This window comes from Ambystoma mexicanum, chromosome 4p, assembly GCF_040938575.1.
Source record: "Ambystoma mexicanum isolate Mex_15411 chromosome 4p, UKY_AmexF1_1, whole genome shotgun sequence".
NCBI classification, from domain to species: Eukaryota; Metazoa; Chordata; class Amphibia; order Caudata; family Ambystomatidae; genus Ambystoma; species Ambystoma mexicanum.
Window position 1 is genome coordinate 1234719857 of NC_090927.1, and position 17641 is coordinate 1234737497.

Below are 17641 nucleotides of genomic sequence, written 5' to 3' on the forward strand. Positions count from 1 at the left end.
CGTTTGCTGGGATGCAATGACAGACTTACCAGGGCAAGCCCTGTATCGTACCACTCTTCCTCTATGGGTACTCCAGGGTCTTCACTGTTGACAACACCTGTAGCTTCCCCTCTTGCCGTAGGGCTTCTCCATGTTTCTGGGTAGCACCACCTCCCACCACCCCGATGGGTTTCCTACAGTTGCTAATCTTAAGTGCGACTGGTTGGCTTTGACGTTACCACCAGTATTGGAGCTTGAGGCCCCCGGAGGCTACTCTTAACTCCTCTTCGGTGCTTGCTCCCAACAGCTTTTGAAATAGGCAATCAGTAGTCCCTGGAGCCGAGCATTCCTAGTCAGTTTAGCCTGGTCGACAATCTGGCTGAATTGAATTCCTATTCTCTAAAAACGGTCATAATGAGTACTTTGGCTGGCGGGTCCGTTTCTGCATAGGCAAACTTTTCAGTTGTATTTGCCCTAATAGTGCCATTACCCAAAGTGCTCTGTTTGCAGAGTGCCGCTCCATGCATGTAAATGCAAATTTGGAACGCACTGGATCTCATATTACCAGCTTGCCTTATTTATGTTCTTGACAGCTTTTCTTTTCCCCATTGAGTAAGGCTGACCTTTGAACTCACTGCTGGAATTACATTTCCTCATGAGGCATATTTCTTCCTAAATGATCGGGGGTCTGATTTCTGATCATGGCAGCTGCTGCTCCCGTAAAAAGCATTGAGGAAGGACTTAGGAATCCTCCATGGACCCTTTCTGCATCACGGAGTGGGCGTCTCTTCTAGCCTCCACAGTTCTCCAGTCTCCCTCAAAGGGTGATAAACACATAACCAACACATGTCATATAATGTGTCATGATGTGTTCTGCCACAATGTATCATGACAATATCATGGTTTGAAATTGCCGAGATCTATTTGCTTCTTGCGCCTAGCCCAGGAGCACCTTGACAAACAGCTATAAGGAGCGACTTCTGGCCACGGAGGCAAACTTGTGCCATACAAACGTACCTATGTGGCATTCACTTTCTGTATCTGGGAATGCATATAAGAACCCATTAGGACATCTAGCAGACATTTAGTGCATGACGAATTGCATATAAAATGGGACAAAAGTTAAAGGTTACACCTTGCATAAAGGTTAGATTTGCAACATACTATGTATTAGCTCCTGGTTCTCTAGGGGTAGTTCCTGCCTACTAGGTGATGCAGATACCTAGGAGCTAGTTTTAGCTCCTGCGCATGAAATCTTAATTTCAAACCCTGAATAGGTCATGGCATGGAATAATGGGACTTAACCAGGTCCGGTAAACTCCAGATCGAACATTTCCGGTACACTTGCAGTTTGGCATTCAAAGTAACCTTGATATTCCCAGTAAAGACGATGTTTGACAATCCAAGTTTCACATTCCCAGTCAGCTCCTGGTTTGCACAAATGCAGTATAGTGAACTGAAAAATCTGTCCAAAACATCAGGAATTGCAAGCAGTCACTGAAGAAATCCTGCACGCGTCGCTCAAATTTAAAACACCACACATCACAATGCCCTGTAGAACAACATGGAAGCAAGCAGTGTGATGAGACTGGGTTTCATCATACTGAGGCTTTTTTTTCACAAACAGTTTTTATTAACTTTTGCAATGTAAACAATACAACACAATATAAAACAAGGCCCTGACGTGGGGCAACAATCCCCCTCGCCCCCCAATCCCTCAACTTCTTCCATGTTACACAGTTAGTGATCATTTGCACACAAATCGGCCACAGTCACATCAAGGGTCCCTAGGCCCATACCCGTGACTCATCTATTATAGGACGTTGATCTCAACTTAACCATTCGGGGACCTTGTTCATGTGCAGACTCAGGGGGGTTGCATCCCCTGATGGAGTGTGGGGACATCATCCAAGGCGTCCTGCCAAGAGTCATTCCCTAGGTCCATTTCCCTGGACATATAGCTCCTAAAGGCCGCCCAGTAGTCTCTAGGTTTGCTGTTGAGAGGGAGCGTCAGGTTGTACTGTGTCTCCCTTCGCTCACAGATCCCCATGAGGTTACACCAATGTTGTAAAGTAGGTGCTGCAGCGGCCCCCCCATGCACGCGCCACAAGTGAACTAGCAATTACTGAGGCCATGGTGACTAGGCGCTTTTTTTCGTTGCGGGATTTCAATTCAACCAGGGCCAGCAGCCAGGTTTCATGGGCAAATGCAATCGGGTCATCCACAATACTCTCCATGACAACTGCTATGGCTGACCAATAAGGTTGGATCTGAGGACAGGACCAAGTCACGTGGTAGAAGTCAGCAGGGGTCTGGTGACATCTCTTGCAATTCGGGGACCTAAGTGGGAAAAGTTTGTGCAGGGCAAGCGGAGAGTAATATAACTGATGCAGAAATTTAAAGTGAATCAGCCGATATCTATTGTTAATGGAGACAGCTTTGGTCTGGGTGAGAATTGAGCTCCACTGAACATCCGACAACAGCCTCGCCCTGCACATCTCCCATTTAACCTTAAACTGGGCTGGAGGTGGGGGTCCGAGTGACCGGGTCAATCCATATAGGGTCGAAATCACCTTTTTGGGGGATGTTGGAGCTTTGATATACTCTAACAATGGAGATGTTTGGGGCGCATTCGGGAAGTTGAGCCATCTGGCACATAATACCTCCCGGAGGCGGAAGTATAACAGCAGAGTGACGGGGGACCATGTGCCCCTGTCCTTAAGGTCTTCCCAGGATATGAATTTGCCTCCCGGGGCCACATCTCCTATTGTATGGATTTGCAGGGTATGAAAGTGTTGAATAAAGATGTGCTTGTGTGTTAGAGGGATGCCGCGGACATTCTATATGGCCATAGATGGAAAATACCATGGCCCCAGCCCAGCCCATTTCGCCAACCGGCCCCACGCCCTGAGAGCAATCTCCAAGGGCTGCACCTCCGCCTTCACATGGTGCTCGCGGACGGCCCAGAGGAGACCTCTAAGGTCATTGGGCTGGGTAATGGATTTCTTGAGGCGCGAGTGGGGAGAAATTACTCGTGGGGCACCACCACCAGATGGCATATTGAATCTGGGCCACTAGCTAATATAAGAAAAGATTGGGACCATCCCGACCGCCCTGGGAGTACAGACAGCACATTGTATGCATGGAGATACGGGGTTGCTTCCCGGCCCAGATCAGTTTGGTCATCATGGTGTCATACGATCCCAGAAGAACACGGGGGGGGGAGCGCCATAACGGGACATTATTGAAGATATATAATAATTTCGGCAGGATGACATTTTGGATAGGGAAATGCGGGCTGCTTGTGAGATAGGGAGGCATACCCATGTGTCTACTCTGTGTTCCAAGTGTTGCAGGGCTGTTACGTAGTTCTCCTCGTATAGTTTGGATGGGGAAGTGGACACCTGTATACCCAAGTAGCGGAATCCCTGCGGGCACCGCGCAAAAGAGTCCCCGACATCCCGCTGAGAGAACCCCTGTAGTGAGTGGGAGCACCTCTGATTTAGTCCAATTTATTTGGAGGCCACATAGTGAGCCAAATCTGGTAATCTCTTCCACCACTGGGTTTAGGTTGATTTGAGGGTGTTTTATATATAACAACATATCGTCTGCATATAAAGAGACGATGGACGTATGTGAGCGAATAGTCACCCCTCATCGGGAATGGAATTCCCTCAGGCCACAGGCTCGATGGCCAGGGCAAACAAAAGGGGGGAGAAAGGGCAAACCTGTCTAGTGCCACGAGTTGGATAGATAGGTGCAGATTGAATACTGTTAGTATAAACCAGGGCACGTGGGGCTGTTTAGAGGAGCTGAATCCAGTATAGAAACGAGGTACCAGCGCCAGAGGACCTCAAACAGAAAAGGCCATTCGACAGAGTCAAACACCTTCTCTGCATCCAGGGCCTCCACCGCGATAGGGACCCCAGGGTTCACATTGTGCATCAGGGAGAACAATCTCTGCAAATTGTTTTGAGTGGACCATCCCGGTATAAAACCTGCCTGGTCTGGGAGGACCAGGGCCAGCATATGGAGGAGGAGGCGGTCGGCGAGTAATTTCGCCAAGATCTTGTTGTCGGTGTTGATCAGCGATAAGGGCCGATAGGATGAGCATTTTTTTGGGTCTTTGTTAGGCTTAAGCAGTACCGTGACAAGGGCAGTCCTGGTGGATTCTGGGAGGACATCTGAGGAGGCTGCCTCCTCGAACATACGGCATAGGTGGGGAATGAGCAGGGCCGGGAAAGTTTTATATAGCTCGGCCGTGATGCCATCCGTTCCAGGGGCCTTACCATTCGAGAGCGAATTTATCACTTTGAGTTCTTCGTCCGTGGGTGGGTCATTGAGAAGGGTACCGATCTCCGGGTCGAGCCATCCCAGGGCAATCCTATCTAGGTATTGGATGATATCATCATGACCCGGTGTACTCTGAGCCGTATACAGCTCCTCATAGTATTGCCGGAACACTTTGTTTATCCCCCCCACATCCCTAGTGGAATCTCCTTCTGTAGTCACTACCTCTGTTATAGCGACCAGGTGGCGGTCCTTTCTGATAGCCAGTGGCGGCTGGTGAAATTCTGAAGTTGTGGGGCGCTAAACCTGGAAATAGTAAGTGCATGCGGGCGAGCATAGCGGGCGAGCTGAACCGACAATAGGGGGGTTTGCTGGCGTTTTTCCCCTATGAAAATTTTGAAAAAAGTGTTACATGTATGCATTTTACAGTACCATTTTCAAAGGAAAAGTAGTACAAATGTATTGATTTTCCAGGCAGTTTTTAAGAATTAAGTTTTCCAATACTCCAGGTTCTGTTACAATTCAAGAGCATCATTCAAATGTGCTTTATGGGTGAGGGAGTGGCAGGCTATCCTATAGGAGAATGCTGCAAAGACAACTCAGCAGATTAGGTGACTGTTGCTGAGATTATGTTTAGACCTTCCTATAAATCATAAGGCTTTTCTCTATTCCTGCTGTAAAATGTGTTTCGACTGGGGGATGGGTACAGCTCCCTCGCATCACTCTGTGTGTTAATCTCTACCCCTGTACCAAAAATCAAAGGTAGCCACCCATTAATATATGCACTCTAAGTGAACATATCTTAAAGTGAAATATACACATTTAGTTGATCTTTCCCTTTAGAAGAAAGTGCACAAGACAAATGAGTATTTGCCTTTCAAAAAAAAGTAACCAACACTGGAACAATAACCTGAGAGAGTTCCAATAACTATGCTGGCAAAGAATAAAAAAGTACAAACCTTTTAACCCAACAATCTATATTGAAATATTTCAAAGAAAACAAAATCCAAACAGTAGACATGTGCTTTGGTGACCCTTTCATGTGGGCTTGTAGGTAAGCTTTTGCATTGGAAACATGCTAACCTGGGGTGAAAAATGCAAGCAGCCGAACACTTGAGCGATCAAACTTTTTTGAATGCTAGCCTCAGATAAACCTAAAAGGGGGTGCGTTCGCCCCCTGAAAAAAAGTCGGTGGATGCCTTCCACCCATATGTATCCTCTCGACTTGTGCCCTGAAAATCAGCACAGGGTCTGAGAGAATATAATCTCTCGTCTCCAGTCTCCAGTCTCCAGTACTGAATCCTCTCTATCCACATCCTGGGCATATAGTCAAGACTCACTTGCCCTCTCATCCTACCCTTCTCACTCCCATGTTCGGCTTTCAACAATACTCTGTTTTACAAAGAGAATTTGAAAAGTACACAAACCATGGTAAGGTAGTCATACAAATATATAAATCCTTACAGAAATATGCTAGGCAAAACGTTTACATTTGTGGTATTAATCACCCCACCTTGAATGGAAGACGAAAAATACCAGAATGCAATTCAGCAGAAGGCCCTTGCTGTGCTTGAAGCCTTCAAGAGACACCTAAAGTAAACTTAAGATTTATTTGGAGGAAAAAGAAAAACACGAAGACTTTGTTTTTCTTTTTCCTCCAAATGTACTAACTATGCATAGGCTCCATGGCAGGACAGTTGTTGTATGTGGCTAGGTGGCTGTCTGCAGAAGACTCGGCAGAAGCTAGGCTTTTGCAAGGTGAATCGGCTCCTTACTTTTTGAGGGAGACAGTATGGCTGCGCAAAACTAAAATGGCGAAGATGGGGAGATTATTGAAGCTGGGCTGGGAAGTATGGCGCAGGACATGGAGAACGGTGGGTGACCCAGATCCGCTTTCCCAGCAGGCCCCGCTGGCGGTGCTATGCGGGGACAACTCCCAATTGTTCGAAGCGGTCCGTAGGTACTGGGAACCAATGGGATTGGCCACCCTTGGAGACATATGGCAGGAAGGGGAGGCGTTGGGATTCCAGAAGCTGCAGGATGAGACAGGGGTGCATAGAGGCCAATTTATTACTTATACCAGGCTCATGAAAAAAGTGAGAGAGAGGTGCTAGAGGAAGAACCCGATGCCTCCCTAGAAACGATGTATGATGTCTCGGAGGGTGGGCACGAAATATCTAGGATGTATGAGCTCCTGAGGGCGAAGGCGGGGACGGAGCTGCTCCAATTGAGGCATGACTGGGAGGAGGGGGTGGGGGGAACCCATGACAGAGGGACAGTGGGATAGAGCCCAAAGGTACCATAAAAAGGTGTCCCGGAATGCGAGACTCCAGCAGATCCAGCTGTATGTCACTCATAGAGCTTACCTGACTCCCAGTAGAATAGCTAGGTTTGGAGGCTCAGCTGTACAAATGGGACTACTACACATGTTCTGGACGTGCCCTGAGGTGCACAGATTCTGGGAGGAAATAAAGATGAAAATGGCCGGTGGGGGAGTGGTACTGGATGTAGGATCTGCTTGGGCTTGCATGCTCGGGAATTTCCCCAGGCCACCTCATTCGAAGCATATCAGTAAAATGAAGGACCTGGCCTATATTTTGGCAAAACACAGAATCGCAATGTGCTGGAAAGCGGCCCACAGACCCAGAGTGGAGATATGGTGGGCGGACCTCTTGAGATGGGCGGAAGCAGAAACTGTGGTATGGTTTGAAGCTGTCACCAGGGGGGGGGGGGAGGAAGCGGGCCCCCTGATAGCCTGGAGGCAGCTGGTGACCTAAATGGCAAGCCCCCACCAGGTCAATCATGATACAGAAGACTTAGATGAGTCAACGAACAGAGATTCCCAAAAATGCTCATGTAGATGAGGCTGTGATGGCTCGAGTTTGTGGGGAGGGAGGGGGGGGACGGGAAGAGACAATGCATAATGTGATGTTTTGATATTGATTATGTATGTCCTAAAAAAGTTAACATGGTTGACTTGTTTGTTATAAAATAATAAAAATTGTTTAAAAAAAAAAAAACTATGCATAGGCTCGTAAAGGCTCCCAATATACCCATGGCCGTCCTCACCTGTGACTTAACTCCGTCTCTGACCCTCCGAATAACAGTGAGGCAGCACTGCAGGCTGAGAGAGGAGCAGAAAGGGCATACACAGTACGTAGGCGTGGAACATGAGGTGCGAGCAAGGAGGGGGAATACGAGGCAGAGTAGATGGGGCCAGGGGATAAGTGCAGAGGTGGCGGAAGTTGGAGGGCAGTAATTGTCCAAGATATGGGTAGATTGGGGAGAGGGGGAGAGAGGGTATGCTACAGGGAAGGCTATAACATGTGGAGGTGGCAGGAGATGCCGCTGGAAAGTTTGGGGGGGCAGTAGTGGGGAGGGTAAAGAAGCGAGGGGCTAGGAAGGGAGTCAGAGAAGGAAGGATAAGTTAGAAGTTGAAAGAGTCAGACAAATGGTAAAGGGGAGGTCAGGAAGGAAGGGTGTGTGTTGAAGAACACACAGAAGACGGAGCTAGAAGATGGCGTGGCAAATGAGATTAGCGGACAGGTTGAAGGGGAAGGGCAGCGTGTGATGGTGGGGGAAATGTAAGCGGGAGCAGACGTGTAAGTGGGGATTAACTAGAACTGGCCATGGAATGAGATTGCCAATAGCAGTCAGGGCTTGCAAATGTAGCACATTAAAATAGACGGGACGAGGCAGAATAGTAGGTGGCCGAGAGTGAGGGTTCAACATTAATATATTCAGACTAAACAGAAGAAGAGAGATACAAGTGGGAGATAAATGGGCAGGCAGGGGGTAAAGGGAGAGAAAGCGCACAAAGGGGCAAAGACGACACAAAAGTGTAGCAGCCGAGAGAGCAAGTATGGAAAGAGCGCTTCCAAGCGCCAGCCCCCTTCAGTGCAGTGCAAAAGTGACACTGAAATACGTACCCACGATGGCAGTCCCTAGCTGAACAAAAGAACGCTATACTGCAGTGTTCTTCAAACGGGTGGAACTGGCCCTCCCAGATGGCGGTTTTTAATATAAAATATAAGCAGATTTTCTACTACAAGAGCCTGCTCCCCACCCCCTTTGGACACCATCAAATTGCTGACCTCCTTTTACTTACCGATTACAGTAACTGGCTGTGTGAAGTGGGCCCTCTCTGCTGTCCTGTTCTCCGGCTGCCTGAAACACTTCAAGAGAGGCAGAAGTTCTAGAAAGTGGCAACAACCACGTCACTAACACACGGGTGCCCATCACCCAACCCCACCCAGACTCAGTCATGAATGTCATTGGCTGGCAAACAGCCAATGACATTCGCAAAATACCGGTTGCTAGCTTTTTCCCCGCCCCCAATCTAAAGTAAGAGACTGGCTGGTGCTGCTGCGCTGTTTGCGCACAGATTATATACTGGCGGGGCCACCCCTCTAGCGACCGCCAGTCTCCTATATTGTGAAGTGCAACGTAGAGTGCGTGGGGCTACGAGCTTCATGCATCTACAATACAAAAAAGGTGCGTAAAAGGGGACGCCCCCCTGTGTTGTAGCCAGGCCCAGTCATCAACATTGCAGAGCAGTCTGAGTCAGACCCTGTTCTGCAATGTGGATGATTCGGCTTTGGGCCTCTCAGACTGAGAGTCGGTCATTAATTATTTATATATTTGTATTGTGCTGCCATGCAGCCAAGAAAGAAATCACACAAAAAAACGTTTTCAGTGTCTGCACTCTGCAGCACACTATGGGTGCCCTGGGGAGGGGAGGGGGAGCGGTGGCGCCCCACCGCCCTATGTAATCAGCCACCACTGCTGATAGCCCAAGCAAGAGTTCTGCTCAGGCGTCTCCTTCCCCATATCTAGCAGCCGCAATAGGGTCACCCATGAATCCTTCCTCACTAACCATCAGCGAGCGCATTTCACGTTTTTTAACCTGCAGGTCAGCTTGGAGTTCGGGTGAGTCCATCCGAGCCTGGCAGAGCTCTATATTTTTTATTTCTTTTTCTTTGAATGCCATGGCTCTGTGAATGCTTTTCAGGACGCCCCCTCCTGTGACATACACCAGCCCCGAATATACACCTTAAACGTATCCCATACAATCCCGGGACTTGGGACGGATTCCCTATTTAGTTGGAAAAATTCTGAGATGGTTTGGTGCATATCTTCCCGAAACGCTAAGTCCTGAAGAGCCTGAGCTTGGAAACTCCATCTGAGTTGCCTGGGGGGGGGATAGACAGAGTCGTGAATTGCACTAGGACCGGGGAGTGATCAGACAGTACGGGGGCGGATCATCGCCCTGCTGGCCACAAGTGCTAATTCTGGAGACATGTAGATATCTATCCTGGAAGAGCTATTGTGTACGGTAGAGTGGAAGGTGAATTCCCAGCCGCCAGCCGTCAGGGTGGTGAAAGCGCCAAATATCGATCAGGGTGTAGTCCACTGCGATGGACTGCCAATTTTGGGCCACTCGGGTGAGAGACTTCTAAACTGATGTGGACCTGTCTAATATCAGTGAAAGGGCTAAATTAAAGTCCCCCGCCCAGACCACGAACAGGATTGAAAGAAATCGGGGGAGTCATAGTTAGGACCGTAAACATTTATAAATAGGACTGACCAGGCCGCAATTTTCCCAAGCCAACAGGATAAAACGGCCCTCCTCATTGGATACCTGCCTATGCAATTTAAATTCTAACGAGCGATGTATATAAATTGACGCCCCGAGAGCGAGTAGTGCGAAACGACCCATATCTGTGGATGCCCCATGTTGGGGGTAATTACGTGTTCCTTCCTTAGGTGAGTCTCCTGGATGCAAAGTACATAAACGTGGTGATTCCTCATGTAATTAGCGATAAGGCGTGTCTTTTTTCCATTGGTGAGACCACGAACGTTCCATGTAAGCAGTGTGATGTTAGGGTTTACAGGGGTAACAGACCCCTGAGAGGGTGTCATGTTATGCCTGGACTGCAAGTTATAAGGATCCTCAGATATCCCATTTGGTGTATAACAGTTGAGATGCTTTACAAGATCAAAGTCTGCATAGGGTTCCATATACCCGGAAGAAGGTTCTCTCCCTCTCCTCCTCCTCCTCCTCCTCCTCCTCCTCCTCCTCCTCCCCACCCGTCCCTCCCAACTAAAGTAAAGACACCAGCTGGTGCAGTACTGCAACTACCCATACCCTCCCCATACCCCACCCCCCCCCACCCACGGCAGAAACACCAACCTACCGACCACTGTAACCCACCCACCACCCACTTAACTATACCCATCAAACTATTAAATCAGTTAAGTGCCGCTGGGCATGGGGGGTGCCGGTGGCCACTGTGCCTCCCAGTGGAGAGAGGCTCGTTTACCACATTTAACTTTCACATTCGATGTTCTCATACACAAGCTCCAGGAATTGCTGAGGAAAGCCCCAGGGGGCACCAGAGGGACCCGTCAACAAGTTACGACCGTGGAAAGGACCCAGACCCACCCCAGTTGAGCTATGGTGGGCGGCAGGGGGAGTCACCCGGGACCGGGATCTCTGAAACAAAATGCTCTGGGGATTCCGGAGACGTGAAGAATAAAGTTTTCCCCTCAGACGATCCTAAGTTTGGTCAGGTACATCATGGAATAGCGGATATCTTTCTTTCTCAGGATGTTTTTCGCCGATTGGAAGGGTTTCCTATGGTCCTGAACCTGTTGGCTGAAGTCTGAGAAAAGTCTTATTGTTGCTGAGCCCCATCGTAGGGTCTTTATTTCTCTTGCAGCTCGAAGCAGGATGTCCCGGTCCCGATAATTGAATATGTGAGCTATGATGGCTCTCTGGGCCCCCGGGGGTGGTCTCACTGCAAGTGAATGGTAGGCACGTTCCACCATGAACATATCTGTAACGGGGTGGGGTTGTCGAGAACCTCTGAGTAGCTTCCCCACAAAGGTTTCCATGTCAATGGGAGTTGTCTCGGCGACCCCCGTAATCCTTATGTTGTTTCTTCTTGACCTTCCTTCAAGGTCCTCATTCTTGGCAACCACTTTTTTTTACCGCTTGTTGAAGAGACGCCACCTCTCGCTGGAGCTCTCCAATTTTTTCTTCTCCATTGCCGATCCGATGCTCCGCCTCCGACATCCTACCACATCATTTTTCAATTTGAACTGTCGACAAATCCACCTTGCATGTTAGAGCGTCAATTTTAGCCCCCATATTGTCTGTACTATTCTTCTGCGCTAACAAAGTTTGATTGAGAGCCGAAATATCAAGTTGGGAGGGACCAGCTCATCCTTGTTTTGTGGTGGGTATGCTCTGGCATATTGCTCGATCCTTGCCTGTTTCTTTTGGTTGCCCGTTCCAGGGGTCCACCTCGAGCGAGACATTTGTGGAATTGCGGAGATGGTGGGGCAAACAGGGCAAGGGGGTGTATCGTGGAAAGCCCTTGAATGGGCAGGTGAAGGGTCCAGGTGGATGGCAGGCCCCAAGTGTTGTGGCTGACTGCTGGGGCCGTGGGGAAGAAGACCGCGGTATGTGATGTCTGATCAGGTCCAAGGGGGGAGAGTGGGCACACATGAAGAGTGGGGTGGGCCAAAGCAGATGTTAAGAGTGCAGTTCGATCTGAGGGGGGCGGCACGGCGTGAAGCAGGGATCGCAGGGATTCTTGTTAAAAAAGGTGGGCCCCACTGAGCAGCTCCCAGACAGACCCTAGGGTGTGGTAATGCCTGAACCGGCTTGGGCTGGTAGTAGCGAACCCACCTCTCTCGTGCCGCTATGGGGGAGCGGCTCTAAGTTGACAAGGAGCAGATAGTGAGCCCGGCCGCCTCCACCAGGAGTCCGATGTTGTGGGCACAGGAGGGCTCAACAAGCCGGAGACCAGGGGCTAATACCGGTACAGGGCGCAGTTGTGCGAGGGTTAGCAGATCCAAGCCACCACCTGTATAGCTGGTAGTGTTTACCAAGGTATTTTCTTTTCCCCTTCTTCCCCATTTTTTCCCTTCCTTCTCTTCTTCCTTTCTTTTTTGAGAGGGGCAGGTTACTGTCACAGAGCATGTATGGAGATGGGGCCCCCAACCTCCGGTCACTCCAGGTTATGGGAGAGAGTGACCATGCAAAGAATTCCTCCTCCCCCAACCCCCCCCCGACTCACAGTGATGATGATGTGAAGTGAAAATGGCAAGTTCCGCCAGGTGCCGGTAGGTGAAATCGTCCCACAGGGATTGAGCGCAGCCCCGGTCCAGCCGTAGATCCAGAAGTCCCGCACCGCGTGCCCGTGTGTAGGCAGCAGCAGTGCGGGTGAGCAGGGACAAAACATATTTTTTTTAAAAGGAGCAAGAGGACCAAGCGTCCAGGAAGCCTCCAAGCTCCCAGTGCAGAGGACCAAGCCGCCTCCCCCACCACAGACAAGGGTGGTGAGGAAGCGCAGCACAGCAGAGGGTGGAAGCACTCGGAGCGGCTGTCCAACAATCACTGCAGCCGTTGACGGGGGAGGGGCGGCCCGCCAAGCTTAGGCCACGATACACCAAGTCCCGGAGGGTGCTAGCCAGGGAACCGAGGTCCACTCGATCCAAAAAGCACAATACTGGATCACCTGGTGCCACCGAAATTCCGACACAGTGCAACACACTCTTCACTGGGCAATTTGCAGCTGATATTGGGCCATATATTAGAGCCTCCGCCGGAGCACTCTCAGGCTGCGGCCATCTTACGAGCCGCGCAACAGCGTCCCCACCCGCCCCCCCCCAATACTGAGGCTTTTTTTTAAAAAATAACTTTGGACAAAATGACTATGGATCAATCCCATAAGGTGACAACAGGTTTGCTCTTGGTGCCTTATAAGAATACATTTTCATATAAGGATTCATGCTGGATTCCTCTCATTTGTGAGCGCTGTAATGAAATCGGCTATTACCACATTTATTCAGAGAAATAATTTGAAACTGAATGTTTTGCCCCTTGCTTAAAGAACAGAACTTTACTGCATATATATTTTTACAGTTGTGGAACATCGGTTCATGCAACATCTTAAAAAGATTACCTTTAGTAGTCCTCTATGAAAGAAAGTTAAACCTTTGTATAATAAAGCAACAGGCTGATTCTTGTGAAGGTCTAAAGAACGCTGGAAATCTTCATGTGCAGTTGCATAGTCCTGTAGAATAAAAAGAAGCCATAGTTTACACAAAGAGGTTGTGGGAGTCATGGAGATCAGTCGAGGTGTTCAAAATGCAGATGTCATAGAAAACAAATCATAGACCTCTCAAAATGAAAAAAGAAAACCAACCCGACAGGTTTATTTAGAAATTGCCCAGTTCAACTTTGTGCCACAAAATAAAAAGTTCAAAAACAAATTTCAAGTTCGATTGAACCATGGGAGTTTGTGAAAACAATTAAAACTAGCAGGTTGGAGGCTTGGAAGATCAGACAAATGAAAACACTATGTACTTGTAAATAACTTCTAGGAGAGTTTACTTCCACCAATACAGCATATATTTGAACATTCAGAAAACAATGTCCGGTGGGGGGATGGGTAGTTATGGGGCACAGGAAGCATCCTTCACCTAGTTATGGTTAAAAAAAAAGAAGCACAATACATTCATTTAACACATACGTTAGTGAGCAGTCATTAATCCCCCTCAAATGAGCTCTTGAAATAATGCCCAACATGTATGCAAGTAAATGCTTTTCACGCGGCACGATAGTGCAAACATTACCACCTGACTGATCCATACGTCATAAAACAGATGCTGCATTAATGGGAAATGTACAATATGTTAATCTCACACCGTAATCAGGTGTACTGAAAGCCTCTAACACCTGACAAAGGTTTATTGTGAGTGGTAAAATGTGTAGGAAACATATTCGCAAAACAAATCATCCACGTAAATTGAATTTAATGTTCAACATGCAGCCCCCACCACCTGTCCACCTGCACCAGGAGATGTTAGTCTGATTTCAATGACCTGCAATGTGAGGAGAATACAGGAAATGGCTACCCTTCCATGCTAATGGCAGCCAGAAGTTCTTAAAAAAAAAAAAAAAAAAAAAAAAAAAAACCCTGGAACTTCAGGTAAGGGGTGGGCAAAAGTTACAATGCTAGCATCAATGATGCTAAACCCCCCGCCCCTCTCCAATCCCCTTGGTAGCCGGTCTCTGCCCCCCCCCACCCTCTCTCACACTGTCGGGATTACTTGATAATTGGGAGAGGTAGGGTTTTCATCCCAGCCACGTCCCTTCCCTGCCCAAAGCATTCCAACTCAACCCTCATCACATATTCTCACACAGACACGCACACACTCAAACACTCACATTTACCTGCCCCAGAACCCACCCCCTCTACCCCTGCTCCCTTCCACGCCACGAACATTCCCCCTCCTCTACCACACAGACACTTACCTGGGAGGTCCCCAGACTTCCTATTCCAGCGCAACTACTAGTCAGTCCGTTTGCATACTTTTGTGTGTCCAGGGGTGTGACAGTTCGATTTAGAAAGACCATTCAGATCTCGGAGCAGTCTTTCTTAATAATCATTTTAATTTTTTCATTAAAACAAACATTTCACTGGGAACTGGAAAAAATGGGATTTAAGATGAGAAAGAAAAGAGCAATGGATGAAGAGAAGGAACAAGTTACTTACCTGTAACTGTTGTTCTCCGTCATGGGTCTGGCATGGATTCACATGCTCATGAATATTCCCCGTCGTCAGGCTGGGAATCCTCGGTAAAGAAAAAATCAGTATCAGTTTTGTTTATGATCTGTCTTTCTTAGTAGTAACCAATCACTGATCTCTGGGTCATACTGTCCCCAGCCAATGACTGCCCTCTCCCTAAGCCCCGCCTCTGGCAGCCAACCTCAGATTTGGTAGCACGCCAAGTGGCAGTATGACCAAGTGAAGAGCCACAGAGGGGTAGGTGGGAGGGTTCGCATATGAATCCATGCCAGGCCCATGCTGGAGAACAACAGTTACAGGTAAGGAACTTGTTCCTTCTCCAACATGGGGTCTGGCATGGATTCACATGCTCATGAATAAAAGAATACACAGCAGTATACACATGCACAACCACAGGAGGTGGCAAAGGCTCAACATTAAGCATTACATCCAAAACTCAACATTAAGCAATTCTTACCTCCTCACGAGGCTCACCTTAGGCAAAGAGGTTGCGCAGCACTCCATGGCCGACCCTGGACTCCTCCCTGGCGTCCCGATCGACGCAGTAGAATCTTGTGAAGGTGTGCGTCGACCTCCATGTAGCAGCCCTGCAGATGTCCAGCAGGGGCACGCCAGACAGGAACGCCGTGATAGCAGCGATCGCTCTGGTCGAATGGGCTCTCCGACGGCCGGGCAGCGGTCGGTTTGCCAACCGGTGACAGTGCATGATGCAGCCGGAGAGCCATCCGGAAATGGAAGTCTTCGAGAGAGCCTTTCCCTTGATTCACAGACCCAAAGTTCACAAACAGTTGTGACGTCTTCCGAAAACTCTTTGTGCGGTCCACGTAGAACTTCAGCGCTCTAGCTACATCCAGCGAGTGCAAAGTCCTCTCGCCCGGCGTCGAAGGCGACGGGAAGAAAACTGGTAACACCAAGGGCTCGTTGAGGTGGAAGTCCGACGGCACCTTGGGCATGAAGGAAGGGTGCGTCCTCAGCACCACCCTCGTGTCATGAAAAGTCAAGTATGGAGGCTTGCAAGATAGGGCCTGGATATCTCCCACTCGTCGTGCGGAGGTGATGGCCACGAGGAACGCTGTCTTCCATAACAGGAACTTCAAAGGCGCCAAATGCATAGGCTCGAATGGGGCCCCCATGAGCCTTGTCAGCACCACATTAAGCTCCCAAGCCGGGGCAGGAGCCTTCACCGGCAGGAACGATCGGAATAGTCCCTTCATAAATTCCTTCACCAGGCGATGAGACCACAAGGACGCCCGTCCTGTAGTCCTGGTATATCGGGAGATGGCAGCCAGATGTATTTTGATGGAGGCGTGAGCCAGTCCGGTTTTGGCCAGCGACAGTAGGTACGGCAGTACTTGAGGGGCCGTAATCTGCAGAGGGTTAATCTTCTGTGCACGGCACCAGACAGAGAACCTCTTCCACTTATGACCGTAACACTTGAGAGTTAAGGACGCCCTGGCTTTTGCAAGAACCTCTCTGCAGTCAGCCGGGATATCATACCCTTCAAACTCTAGTGCTGCAGGAGCCAGGCCTGCAAGTTCAGTGACTCTGGGTCGTGATGAAGAATGGCGCCTCCTTCTCTGGAGAGAAGATCCGCGTCCGCCGGCAGCTTGACTGGTGGGGACGTTGACAAGTCCAGAAGGTCCGGGAACCAGATCTGCCACGGACACGCCAGTGCGACGAGGATCATTCTGCACCTGGACTTCTTGAGCTGGTTGATGAGCTGGAGCAGCAACGGCAACGGAGGGAACGCGTATAGAAACAGGCCGTCCCAAGGGAACGAGAAAGCATTGCCCATGCTCCTCGGCTGCAGGAACCTGCTGGCGAACCTCTGGCACTTGGAGTTCATCGCCGTCGCGAAAAGGTCGATACGGGGTTTGCCCCATGGTCGAAAGAGCCGATCCACCTGGTCCTGACGTAGTTCCCACTCGTGGCACGAGCGCAGCTCCCTGCTGAGTGAGTCGGCAATGGTGTTTTTTTATTCCTGCCAAGTGGAAGGGAACCAGAAACATCCCCTGGGCAACGGCCCAGTGCCACAGATCCTGGGCCTCCTTGGATAGGGCCGGGGATCTGGTGCACCCCTGCTTCTGTATGTAGAACATCGTGGTGGTGTTGTCGGTGAAGATCCTCACCACTTTGTCCTTGAGGGACGGAAGGAACTACTTGAGCGCCCAGAACACTGCTCGAAGCTCCAGAAAGTTGATGTGGAGAGACGTCTCCTCTGGGAGCCAAAGGCCTCTTGATCTCCGGTGTGGGCCCCCCAACCCTCCAGAGAGGCGTCCGTCGTCACTGTCTCCTGAAACGCTGGGGTCTGAAAGTCTGTGCCTGTAGTGAGGTGCGCACGGGTACCCCACCATAGGATTGCCCAACGGAACTCCTCGTCGAGAGGGATCCTGTCTTCGAAGCAGCCTGTCGCCTGAAACCAGCGGGCGTCGAGGAACTCCTGTAGCGGACGCATCCGAAGTCTGCAAAGGGGTGCAAGGTAGATGCATGAGGACATCATCCTGAGGAGGGACTTGATGGACCTCACCCTGGCCACGTCCGTGGCTAGCAGGTGCCGCACCTTGCCCAGAATGGCCTTCGTCCTCTCCTCCGACGGGCAGGCCAATTGCCCCACTGTATCAACTTCGCTCCCAGAAACAGTGCTACTTGCAACGGAACCAGGTGGGATTTGGAATAGTTGATGGCGAATCCCAGTTCCGTGAGCAGCCAGACGGTCCTCGCCGTGTGTTCAACGGCGAGTTCTCTTGTCCTTGCCCGGATTAGCCAGT

The 17641-nt window shown here is 49.7% G+C and overlaps 1 protein-coding gene across 5 annotated transcripts in view; it reads right to left on the minus strand.

The window, feature by feature from the left end:
* TTC13 (tetratricopeptide repeat domain 13) overlaps positions 1-17641 on the minus strand; it is a 1871796-nt gene that overhangs the window by 1030217 nt on the left and 823938 nt on the right. For all 5 annotated transcript variants that reach the window (XM_069606893.1, XM_069606895.1, XM_069606894.1 and 2 more), the window contains one exon: positions 13245-13355. In XM_069606893.1, the coding sequence (XP_069462994.1) occupies positions 13245-13355 (111 nt within the window). The remainder of the gene's footprint in view (positions 1-13244; positions 13356-17641) is intronic.